General features: G+C 40.9%; 1 protein-coding gene across 1 annotated transcript; it reads left to right on the forward strand.

Moving 5' to 3' along the window:
* Nucleotides 1-998: 998 nt before the first annotated feature.
* LOC147974078 (UDP-glycosyltransferase 85A2-like) lies at nt 999-3,442 on the forward strand. The gene is made up of 2 exons (XM_087525163.1): nt 999-1,542; nt 2,266-3,442. Exons 1-2 carry the CDS (start codon nt 1,029-1,031, stop codon nt 3,168-3,170), a joined length of 1,419 nt encoding a protein of 472 aa, XP_087381289.1. The 5' UTR covers nt 999-1,028; the 3' UTR covers nt 3,171-3,442.
* Nucleotides 3,443-13,111: the final 9,669 nt, after the last annotated feature.

The raw sequence follows: 13,111 nt of genomic DNA on the forward strand, positions 1-13,111 counted from the left end.
TAGTGGCACACGTGGTGAGTGGTGCGCCATTACTAGTTAAACTAGTAATGGCGCACTGTTACCTAGTTCGCCATTAGTATTTTTGAGGAAAAAATATGTTAGGAGTGGCGCACCATTGGTGTGGTGCACCATTAGTGTGATAGACACTAATGGCGCACCAGCACCACATGTCTGATACGCCATTAGTGTCCATATTATCTATATCCCTTTTCCTAATAGTGTATGCTGAGGAATGCTAGATCTAATGTTTCAGTGCTTGTGATATGGGGGTCGTCTGCTGACAAAAGCTTTGCCAAATGTAACACTCAGCAAAAGGCGTGTATGTTGAGTGCTACACCCGGCAAAAGGTGCCATGTTGGTTACTCGTGGGAGCATTTATCATATGCCTGGTAGTGACACTCACAAAAACGCCCATTTGGCACACCCTAGAAGCCTGCCGAACGTCCAAAAGCCGAGTGCCATGTATAATTTTATTTTTCTGGACAAATTTAATCGGTTGTTGAGAACTAACCTATAATTGGATCGTTAGGAAGGTGGTTGTGCACTAGCGCACCAAAAATCAAACTCATTCTTTTAGTGGGAGGCAACATTCCCGTAGACAGCTATGTGCCTATAATGACTTCCTCAACATCATGACCAGCCGGGCCAGTCTACAAAGGTCAAAGGTGCTCATGGTGGTAGAGTGTCTGGCCACGCACTTATAGTGATGAGGGTATGTTTCCAAAAAAAAAGAATAATATGCTTGTACGTGAGCGCTTGCTGTAATTGTGTTTTAAAAGAAAATCGGTTGTTAGTGAGATTTTGGGTGCGACTTGGATTGGGATTGCAGTTTTTTTTACGGCTATGAACGTTGCAGTTGCATCGGAAAAGCAGAGTTGTTGATGCTTTGACGAAAGCGGCAATGTCAGTCTCAGTCTCCGTCATGCTACAGGCTCGAACTTATTCTTTCTTCATATAAGCAGCTAACTGCACAGACTTTCCTCACGACACACGGAGGATCCACAGAAGCAAGCAAAGTAGAGAAAAACATGGCGTCCTCGCAGTCGGCCAAGGCCAAGCCGCACGTCCTGCTCATCCCCTACCCGGCTCAAGGCCACGTGAACCCGTTGCTGAGGCTGGCCAAGGCCCTGCACACGCACTCATTCCACATCACCTTCGTCCACACCGAGCACAACCATCGCCGCCTCCTCCGGTCCCGCGGGCCGGGCGCCGTCGAGGAGGTCCCGGGCTTTCGAGTCGAGACAATTCCTGACGGGCTCCCGCCGGCAGACCTCGATGCCACCCAGGACATCTGGAAGCTCTGTGAGGCCACGAGGCGGACGTGCCCTGGCCATGTCACGGAGCTCGTCGAGAGGCTCAGCCGCACCGAGGGCGTCCCGCCGGTGACCTGCGTCATCGCCGACGGCGCCATGGGGTTTGTGGTCCACGTGGCCAAGGAGATGGGGCTGCCAGCCTATCTGTTCTTCACGACCAGCGCATGTGGGCTCCTGGCATATCTCAACTTTGATCAGCTTGTCAAGAGAGGCTACGTGCCATTCAAAGGTAAATGAGTTTAATCCACTCGTTCTATTGTACTTTAATTTCTAAATCGTACGTCAACATGATATCACACTAACCCCGCAAAAAGAAACATGATATCACAGTCAGTCATACGGACAACTCAACTGGCAGTGGACATCTACCACTAATTATAGTGGGAATATAAGCGACACTTAACGATCACTATGGTTAACGATCATGACTCAAAATGAATGAATTCAACAACATTGGATTTCATGGCTCTCTTTCAGGAACGATCAAAACAAGGGGGGTCGATTTACTCTTTCTAGCGGCCCTCCTCCTCTAGCTTTGTTCTTCTTCTTCCTGCTACCGTCACCTGCAGTTGGTGCCGCTGCCACACACACCTTGCCCGGCATGAGCCACCTCCTCTGCCGCCTTGCCGCCGCCGCAGGCTATCCTTCTAAACCGCGGGGCAATCAATAGCCAGAGACCTCCCCGTCCGTCGGACCTGAACCCGTCAACCTCTGACTTCTCCCTCCATCGGCGACGTCGCTGACGCATCGTCCGTGGCTCCGGATCGCTCCTGGCTCCGGCGTCGGACCTCCCCGCTGCCGCTTGCCACTTTGCCTTCAAACATAACTTGTTCCCTCTCGAAATCTATCTACTGTTGTTTAAGTGTGTGTGTGTGTGTGTGTGTGTGTGTGTGTGTGTGTGTGTGTGTGTAACATAATATCCTATCTAATGACCTGTACACATGCACAACAGACGAGAGCTGCTTCACGGACGGTTACCTCGACACTCCTGTGAGCTGGATAACCGGAATGATCGGCAGCGTCCGTCTCCGCGACCTCCCAACTTTCATCCGCACCACCGACGCCGACGACGTCATGGTGAACATCAACATCAAGCAGTGCGAGCTGGATGCTCCTGCCGCCGACGGCATCCTCCTCAACACCTTCGACGACCTAGAGCACACATCGCTGGCCGCCATCCGCGAGCGTCTACCCAACACCATCACCGTCGGACCTCTCGTCTCGATGCCTTCCTACCTTCCCTCCCTCACCTCGAGCCTGTGGAAAGAGGACAACGTATGCACTTCGTGGCTGGACAAGCAGCCGGATGGCTCCGTTGTGTACGTCAACTTCGGGAGCATAACAGTAGTGTCGGCCGAGCAGATGGTGGAGTTTGCACGAGGGTTGGCCGGCGCCGGCAGCCCGTTCCTATGGGTTGTCCGGCCTGACATGGTGCGGGACGGCGGCCTGCCTGAGGGGTTCGTGGACGAGGTGGCGGGGAGGGGGCTGATGGTGGGGTGGTGCGACCAGGAGGTGGTTCTGGAGCACCGCGCAACTGGTGGTTTCTTGACCCACTGTGGGTGGAACTCGACGCTGGAGAGCCTGCGTGCTGGCATGCCAATGGTATGCTGGCCGTTCTTCGCCGAGCAGGTGACCAACTGCAGGTACGCATGTGACGAGTGGCAGGTCGGCATTGAGATGGCGCGCCAGGCCGGGCGGGAAGAGGTGGAGGCAGCGGTGAGGGAGCTGATGGGTGACGGGGCGATGAGACGGAAGGCGGCCGAGTGGAAGAAGAAGGCGGATAAGGCAGTCGCGGAGGGTGGTTCGTCGCATGGGAACCTCAAGAGGTTCATCCAAGAGATCGCGCGCGTCAAGTGATAATGGTATATATACTCTGGAAAATGGTAAAAGTACAGCCATATATATTGACTGTTCAAAGAAATTTGTGCTACATGCACATTGTATGATCTATGTATGAGCTTTTGAGTAATTAATTATGATATTGTTGTATTTGGAAGGGATGGAAAATTAGTTAATGGTGATCCCATATGATGTATACGAGGGACAGACGTACAGTGTAGTTGCATCGATCGGGTTTGCATTTTGATTGTATCCTCTAAACTACACCACTTGAATTTTGTTTTTGCGTTTGTCGTGCCGTGTAGTGTCATTCTTTTGTTTTTGCCGTAGGGCATCTAACAGTAGTAGTCGTCGTATGTTTTTCTCTGCAAATTTGTAGGGAACAGGCAAAGTCATCATAGGATAGATAGAATAGGATGGGTCTTTCTCTTTCATTTGCAGGCTGTTATGGCAACCTAATTAACGTGTAGATTGAGGTAATTAACTGTAGCAGCCAAATGACTTTGTTGATGAGGTGGAGGAACAGGTCGTCCGGAGTAAATGTATGCAGATAGACGCCCCCTCCAGCAATGCTAACCTCTCCTTCCTCAATTCCCTCAACTTATGAATTCCCATTGAAGATGTGCGACATGGCTTACATACACACAACACCTTCTTAATAGTTATACGGTTTTAATTTCCATTGAACATGTGCGACATGGCTTACATACACACAACACCTTCTTAATAGTTATACGGTTTTAATTCCCATTGAAGATGTGCGACATGGCTTACATACACACAACACCTTCTTAATAGTTATACGGTTTTAATTCCCATTGAACAGGTCGTCCGAGTAAATCGCCAAAAACTATCACAATTGCGGTCTCATTTTTGAAAAAAAAATGTTACATTTTTTTTTCAAAAAGATTGTTGGCACTCAGTAATCTTTTTGTCAAAACACTGATCACTCAAATATGCGCGCATTGACGTTGAATCTAACGGGTGGTTCCCACAGTAAGTGATGATGTGGCACCTGAACCGCACATCGTTTGACTCAATCGTTAGGCAGGCTTAGGGACCACCCTCTCAATATCCATATCCCCCTTCTCTTTCTTGCGCATTTCATCGAATGCCTTGCGAATGCACGGCTGGCTGCCACCGCTGCGGGAGACACACAGCTGCACCTCGTGACGAGCTGGTTCACGCAATCGGCTGCAAAGACAAGGTTGTGACTCACTAAGGTTGCATGCGTCCTCGGGGTGCGTCTTCCTTCCCATCGTCGTCCAAAACCACCTTGTGCACGCGTTGCCATGTCGTCTACCTTGGATGCACGCACAACTTTGGTCTTGGTGTTGGCGATGACTGTGAGCTACACTAGAGCAGAGGACGGGGAGGAACTGCAAGACGCGGGCCTGAGCGCAAAGTTCACGAAGGCGGCTTAAGCGTCGAGCAAGGAGTCAATGGCGAGCAAGCGTGGCTGCATGGCACCCGTCCCGGAGGTGAGCAAGTAGGATGGCATGATCAACAAAATAATTAACGTTCTTTCCCTACTTCATTGTAGCATGCAACAAAAGATGTGTCAGTGGTGTTGCCTGCCATCTGTGGTCCTCTTACAAGAGATTTTGCTACAATCCTTCTTCATTTGCACCTTCTCATGGAGTTCTACTCAATCTTTGTGCAGTTTCAAACAACTGGATTGGTTACGCATGTAAACTTTTGAGCAAAACAGATCATGTAAACTGAAACAATTGTGGTGTCACATTGATATGGTATATCATCGAATCTAACTTCTATATTTTACAAGTTTTGGCATTATCACATTTTTAAAATTTTCGTGATTGATATATCTGTAAGACATAAGAGGAAGGTTTTGTAATCAATAGGGAATTGGGACTCAGGAAACAAAATGAGAATTCAGAGAGAGAGATCAACCCAATCCCCAAGGGTTTGGTTCCAAAACAAATTCATGTTTTTTTTCCTTTGCCCATTTTCTTAGTTTATTGGTTTCTTTTCTTCTTTTATTTTTCGGTTGGTCTGAATTTATTTAAAAATTCAACATTTTTAAAACTTTCTAATTTTAAAAAAATTAGAAATTTCAAAATTAACTAAAATTTAAAAATAGAAAATGGTATTTTTTTCAAAAAACAAACATTTGACTTAATATTCATGTTTTCTAAAATTGATCACAGTTTACTAAATTTCAAGTTTACTCATGATATTCAGAAAATAGAAATTTCAAAAAAATAGACTTTCAAAATAACTCCTTTTACAAAAATGTGTACACATATTCAAAAAAATAATAATGTTTTTTAGAAAATATTCTCAAATTTTAATTAGTACCCAATCTGAGCATTCTCTTCATGTTTTTGAACCATGTCCGTGTTTTCAGAAAATAAGAGGTTTCACTCTACCCGAGCCTTCCCTTCGCTCCATCAGCCGATGCTTGACTGGAAACTATTCAACCAATCAGTTGTTCAGCAGCTCATCATTGACCGGTTGACTTTTTTTCAATGGATCTGAATTTTCCGTAAAACAATAATGAAACAACTTGGATTGGAAAAAGTTAATAGACTTGAAAAAGAAATTAGGGAAAATGATAATAAAGTGAAGAAAATAGGTTCATATATTCTAGAAAAAGTTCTATGGATTTTAACAAAAGTAAAACAATTTTTGAGAAAATTGTAATGAATTTTAAAAAATTCATCAAATTTTGCAACAAATATCGAAAAGGAAAAAATATTTGATTTTAAAAACAATAGTTCATAAATTTAAGTAAAGTTCACTCGTTTTGAAGTAAAGTTTGTAGAAAGTGAAAAGAGTTTGTGGGTTTGAAATCAGTTCATAAAAATGTTAAAAGTTCATAAAATTCTAAAAAATTATGATTTTTTCAAAAGAAATCCATGAACTTTAAACAAAAAGTTCAAAAAATTTCAAAGAAATCATATATATAGAGAACATTCACGAAAACTTTAAAATTTCAAAAATTGGTAAAGTATCCATATATTTAGAAAAAAGTCAAAAAAACAAAATTGATTGTTAATGAAATTTTAAAAGGTTCGTGAATTTGAAAAAAGTGCGTTGATTTTTGAGAAAAAATAGTTCATGAATTCAAAAAAAGATGGAAAAATTGCGAACTGGAAAAATAGTTTGAGAGTTGGAAAAAGTGCCTTGAATGAAAACAAGTTTCATGAATTTGAAAAAAGAAAAAATATATAGAAATATATGAAAAGAAACCAAACAAAACCGGTCCAGAAAAATAAAACAAAAACCTAGCTCGGAAGCTTCACAAAACCGGGACCAGCTCCTTCTTGGGAAGACCTATCCATCGGCCGGCCCATCCCTGTTTATTGTCACAAATAGGATTTGGGCTGATATATGGGCGTCCCTATGTATCTTCTTCAGGACAGAGGGAACCCTCGTTGAAGGGCTGCCATGAGTTGAGCCAGAGGGAATCAACAACCTAGTTTTCTGTTTTGCTTTTTTCATGTTTTTTCTTTTATTTTTTAATTTTGTTAATACTTCCAAATATTCTATATAGAACATCTGAAAAATGTTATCAAGCATTTTTGTTAAATTTTTACAGAGAAGATGTTTGTTATCTATACAACAAATGAATACAAAAAAAATGTATATGAAACAAATTGATCATGTATTTAAATAAAGTTAATCGAGCATTTGAAAAAATGTTCAACAAGTGTCGAAAAATGTTAAGCAAGCATTTCGAAAGTTTTAATTGTGTACAGAAAAAGTGTTTACCATGTATAAAAATGATGAAACAAATTTGTTCATGTATATAAAAATGTTAATAATTATTTTGAAAAAATGTTGAAAAAGTTATTAAAAATGTTAAACACGTTTAAAAAAATGGTGACCATGTATTAAAAATGATGAAATTGTTTTAGCATCTATTTAAAACTATTAGTCAAGCATTTCAAAAATACTTAACAAGTATTTGAAATATGTTAATGAAGCATTTGAAAAATCTTAAATGTGTTCAGAAAAAATGTTGACAATGTGTCAAAAAAACGTTAATATTGCTTTTCAAAAAATATTAATCATGCATTTGAAAAATGTTAAATGTAAAAAGAAAAGATGTTGACCATGTATAAGGAAAATGCTAATCTTGTATTTGAAAAATGTTTATTAAACATTTGAAAAGGTGTTAAATGAAAAATTTTGTATAGGAAAAAATGTTGACCATGTATTAAAAAATTAATCTTGTATTTAAAAATTGTTAATCAAGCATTCAAAATAAATTAAAAATGTGCATCGAAATTTTTTCTACTATGTATTAAAATTGTTAAATTTGTGTTGTAAAAATATTAAACGTGTATTAGACAAAACAGATTGACATACAGAAATAATGCAAAATAAAAACCAAAAGAAACAAAGAAAACCATAAAAAAACAAAAAAAACCAAAGAGACAAGTTAAAAAAAGAAAAAATGGGAGATTAAAGAAACCAAAGAAAACGAATAAAACAAAAGAAATGAAAATAGAAAAGAAAAACAGTAAAAATGGAGAAAGAGACGTTGAAAAAGAGATGAAATGGGAAGAAAACCAAAAACCTGAAAAAGAATAAAATAACTGGCTCAATGTGAGACATAGTTCTCGCGCTGGTGTATATGGACGCAGAAGGCAGCCTGGCCAGCGCAGCTACTCCCTCCTTCCATCTATATTGAGCCTAATGCGTTTTTCGAGGCTAACTTTGACCAAATACTAGAGCAATAATATATGACATGCAACTTACACAAAGCACACCATTAAATTCGTGTGTGAAAGGAGCTTTTAATGATATAGTTTTCACATTGTGCATGTCATGTACTATTAATCTTGTCAATAGCCAAAGGCGGTCTTAAAAAACGCATTCGGCCCTATATAGATGGAAGGAGGGAGTACAAGGATATGGGGGTGGGCCTGCCCAGTAAAATATGGGTTAGCCACGTTGACATCAAGCTAATCTTGTTTTTTTAATGGGTATATTTGAAAACTTCAATTTAAATAAAAAATTAAAAGTGACTTTTCAAATATTAACGCAGTATAAAAAATGTTAGCATGATTTTTAGAAGTTGATATCTTTAAAAAATGTTTGTGTCAATGTCAAATTTTTCCTGATTTTAAAAAAAAGTATGTGATTTTTATTAATATGTATGCAATGTACAAAAAAATGTTTGTGTAGTACAAAAAATGTTTTCACCATTAAAAATATGTACATTACATTTCACAGAAATATTCTTGCATTTGAACAAAAATTGTGACATTCTAAAAGAAATATTATCATGTTCCCAGAAATATGTCCATGGAAGTTCGAAATATTTTTCTGCAATCTAAGAAAATTCTATCATAGTTTAAAAAAATATTGCCATTAAAAATGTTCAACATGTATTTGCAAAAACATTGACCATGCATACCAAAAATTGTGCATAATATGTTTTGAAGAAAAAGAAAGTATATACATCATGTATTTGAGAAATGTACAACATGTATCAGAGAAATGTTTCACTTGTACATTAAAAATGGACACTGTGCACTGAAAAAAGTAGACAAGTGTTCTATGAAAATGATGAAGACGTGGACAAGCGTAGCGCATTTCGTCGCAGGGACCTTAGGCTGTCAGACTGTAAAATCATGAAGGTGAATTTCTGTCGCATATTTTCTACAGGGTGGTTTATATAGTCGCATTGCATCAGACTCTGATGGAGCGGTCACCTTACCCGCCTTTGGATGCATCCACTAACCAGCTAACCTTTTGTACTGTACGACTGATGTTTTCTTGTACTCCCTCCGGTGCTTTTTCCTCTGCATATAAGAATTATCTGAAGTCAAATATCATAAAGTTTGGCCATATTTATATGAAAAAATATTAACATCTACAATGCTAAATTTATACAATATGAAAACTAAAGTCATGATGCATCTAATGTTGTTGACTGCAGACAACTTTTATATGCAAACTAAAAAGGCCCGGAGGGAATAGATTGGGATCGAGGGCTCCCTGGTTAACTTTTTCAATGAGAGCCTCGTCGGCATGAACTTTTACAATGGAAGGCACAGAGGAACTCCTTTCCTACCTTGCAAGCAAATATGTGAAGTCCTGCATCTGTTGGGTCTCGAGTTGGAAAAAAGTATGTTCTTCCTTCTCTCTCTGCTACTCACTCTCAATACAAATTTATGTTTTTCAAGGATCTTAATCACACTATAAAAACCTCATCGGGCAACAGGAGGAAGACCAGAGGCGTTGTTCGCAGATTGGACGAAGGGCAAGACGGGATGAACAACCGAAACCGGTAGAATCAATTTGTTTATGTTCCCTACTGAAACTGTTAGTTGTTTGGGACTGTTTTATTTGAACTACGACTGACTCTCTCTGTAAAGAAATATAAGAACATTTAGATTACTACTTTGATAATCTAAATGCTGTTATATTTCTTTACGGAGGGGATACAATATAGTGGAGAAATTAAACTATGGATGGCAGATGGCCGGTGCCGCAGCCGTTCTGGTACTATGGTTGGCTGGAGGTGGATAGGTTTGGCCCCATGCCCATGAGAAGACGGGTTCTCCCGTAGATGCCCGCGCACCCCGGAAAGCTAACGATATGGATGGTTTGCCTTGTGTTCATGCATGGATGTACGTCCTTCCCTGTATATATTGCCGTGGGTCATGTCGAGTGACTCTAGGTTTCCTCTTTTTATGTGTGTGAATCTAAATAGCATGCTATTGTACATCGTTAGTTAGATGGTCTTTTATATATATGTCCGATGGACTGGAGGAAGTGCATGCACTTCTGAAAAACATAGAGAAATGAGACAGCAGCTTGAGAAGGGAATGTGTAGTACATAGAGATCTAATAACACGTGCCATGTTAATCGCCGGTCAGCGTACGAGAAATGCCGACCTCTTCCACTGCGACGGTATACACCCCTGATCCATGCCATGCATGCAATGCTACTGTCGACAACGGACGAAAGAACTCCGAATCATGGGAATTTCCCAAAAAAGACAGTGAGCAACAGTGGGAGATTACAAAAATGAAAAAGACCAATGGTATAAATTTATATGTAAAAAGAAACAGAAAAGATAAATCTCGAACGTTCGGATTTGCCCATGGCAAATCGAACGTTTTTTTATGGCAACTTTAGTTCACACGAGGATGCCAAGTTTATAGTTGTTAATCATGGCATCCCGCAATTTGTTTTTTGCTAGGAAATTGCCATGCATGCCAACTTAACTTGCCATCCTCACGTCAAGAAAGTTGCCATAAAAAATGTTCAATTTGCATACAAGTAGCTTGGTACTTTTCTCCTTCTTTCAATGATGACAATTTGGAAAAGGTACGGGACTTATTAGAGCAATGATGAGAATTTGGAAGAGGTAAAGAAAAAAAAAAGGGGGGGGGGGTGGGATAAAAAATGGGCTAGAAGGAGGGCTCAAACATCCGAACTTGTGGTTAACAGCGAACGCTCTGGCAAATTGACCTATTCCAGCTTCATGTTCTTAATTTATATACAAGGTTATTTATTAGAAAATGCTTATGTATGTTCCTTTGGCTTTCATACATACAAGTAGCTTGGTATTTTTCTCCTTCTTTCAATTCTATAAATAGTTTCCATGTTTGGCTGTAATCGCTCTTATACATACTGTAATGATACTTTAGAACTACTTAAATTATCTAAGCAGAAGCATGGAGAGATTTAGTTAATTGAGTACTAGAGCACACTTTCTTGAGGCCAAAAAAAAGCCTTTAATGAATAACAATTGATTTTAGTTCATATGCTTATACATGTTCCCTGAATTTTAGTTCAGCCATTTCGTGTATCTGTCCATATAAAAGAAATAGGGAAGAGTGCAGTGTTTCTGCTCCCGAGCTCATCTTCACCCGCCCTGACGGAAAAAATCAAAACAAATTCAAAAAATTCCAATTTTTTTGTGTGGTAGATAAGTTTATGCATGAGGTGAGCTCCAAGTTTCAAGTCATTTGGACATCTGAAGAACTCTCAGCAAAAAAGACGAATTTAGGGTCTGTAAAAAAGTTCACTGTTCACACACTGTTCTGACCCGATACGTTTTTTTGCTGAGAGCTGCTCACATATCCAAATAAGTTAAAATTTGGAGCAAACCTCACGCATAAACTTATCTACCACACGATTTTTTTTGGAATTATTTGAATTTTTTAACATTTATTTTATTTTTTTCTGACCGGGTGCAGATGAGCCTGGGCACCGAATTGGGTTTTCGAATAGAGAAGTCCTATTATGTTTATTGAATGGAGAGATCACATGTGCATATGCTCCCACTATTTCTGATCATGCAATCTGGTGCCGAATAGAAGCATTTCATAAGCCACAACAGTTGGCATACAAAAAGTTAGACCAATTCACCTAAAATAAGAATCTAGCAAAACAGTAGAAGATTTAGAAACTAATAGAACTAAAATTCGCCTATGAATCAAAAGAACCAGCCGAACAAAAAATTCATTCCCATGAAGACATACAAAGTGTCTAATCATTAACTAATTGTTTGTAATATGGATTACCATGAAATACTATTAACTGCATGTTTTCGGTATGAGTTTACATGTAAAGCATCAAACCAGTAATTAAATCAATGAATTTGATCCTATTTATCCTATGGGTGCCCATGGAGAACTAAAATATTTTTTGGGTGATAATAATTTTCAAAACTATATACCCACAACATAATCCATTGGCAATATTTCTACAGTTTATGTGTTGCTCGACACTAAACTAGCCCGTGCGCTGCACGGGTTCACGAGTAGCATTGGTAATGTCTGATTAGGGATAGATTTATTATTTGTTAGTTTTAATCACAATTAACAATCTAATTAATTAAATTAACCCAATCCATCCAATGCGGCATCGTTCGTTCGCTACTCACGACAGCATGCCGCCGCAAAATCTCCATGCAGTGCGCCCGCGGAAGGACCTCCGCTGTACCGACTCTGCTGCACCAATGAGGGCACAAAATAAACTATTTTGGACGGTACGCAGTGCATTAGCTGCTTTGATTTTCATTTGATGAACGACAATGGCGAGGCGACGGACGATGCGGTGGCGATCAATGCGACGCACGCGTGCGATGGCCTCATGCGACAGCAGATGACACAGTGGACACCTGGGTGAACTCCATGAGCCTCCTTGCGCGGAGGCATGCGAGCGAGTGCGTCCACGACCCACATCGCCACTGCTCCCTTGGGCGATGTGGCCCGGCAGGTGAGGCACCGCGGCAACGACGGGCCTGGTTCAAGCGCAAGGTGCGGATTCCGCGCTTGCAGGCCGAGAGCTTCCTGTGAAGGCGACTTGTAGCCCCGAAGTCTACTGGCGTATCCGGCCGGCGGCGAGCCTACACTAGCGTAGGCGTAGCTTTTCTACGTCATTGTGTACATGCGGTGCAGGCCAACTTTTGTCACATGTGTTACAAGCTTGAGACTGTTCTTTTTACCGGAATGGCAGGAGTTCTGCCTTTTCATTATAGTGGGGAGTAAAACTGTACAGAGTTGCCAAAAAAGATTGACAGCCAGGGAAAGGCTTTTGATGTGCTACAGTCTCAAACCGTTTTTTTTTTGAGCATCAGTACAGACACAAGCGCTCATATACACGTGCATACACTCACCCCTATGAACGCACACACGCACACCCTACCTCTATGAGCACCTCCGAGAGACTGAGCCGGCATATCATCTTGAGATTTATGAAGTCACCGTAGGCACCTCGTCGTCGACGGGAACGTCTCCTCCCACTGAAAGCGCATCGCCGGAAATCCTGAAATAAATCCAGGAATAATGCGAGCACCAGGATTTGAACCCTGATGGGTTAGGGATACCACTGTCCACCTAACCAACTCAACCACAGGTTAATTCGCGTCTCAAACCGTTCAGATAGATCATGGATGCCTGGTTTGATGGTGGTGTCGACCAGTGGTTGGGTTAGCTGCATGGTTTTGGTAGACCTCGGTGCC

Source organism: Triticum urartu, chromosome 5A, assembly GCF_056163025.1.
Source record: "Triticum urartu cultivar PI428250 chromosome 5A, HENAU_Tu73, whole genome shotgun sequence".
Lineage (NCBI taxonomy): Eukaryota > Viridiplantae > Streptophyta > Magnoliopsida > Poales > Poaceae > Triticum > Triticum urartu.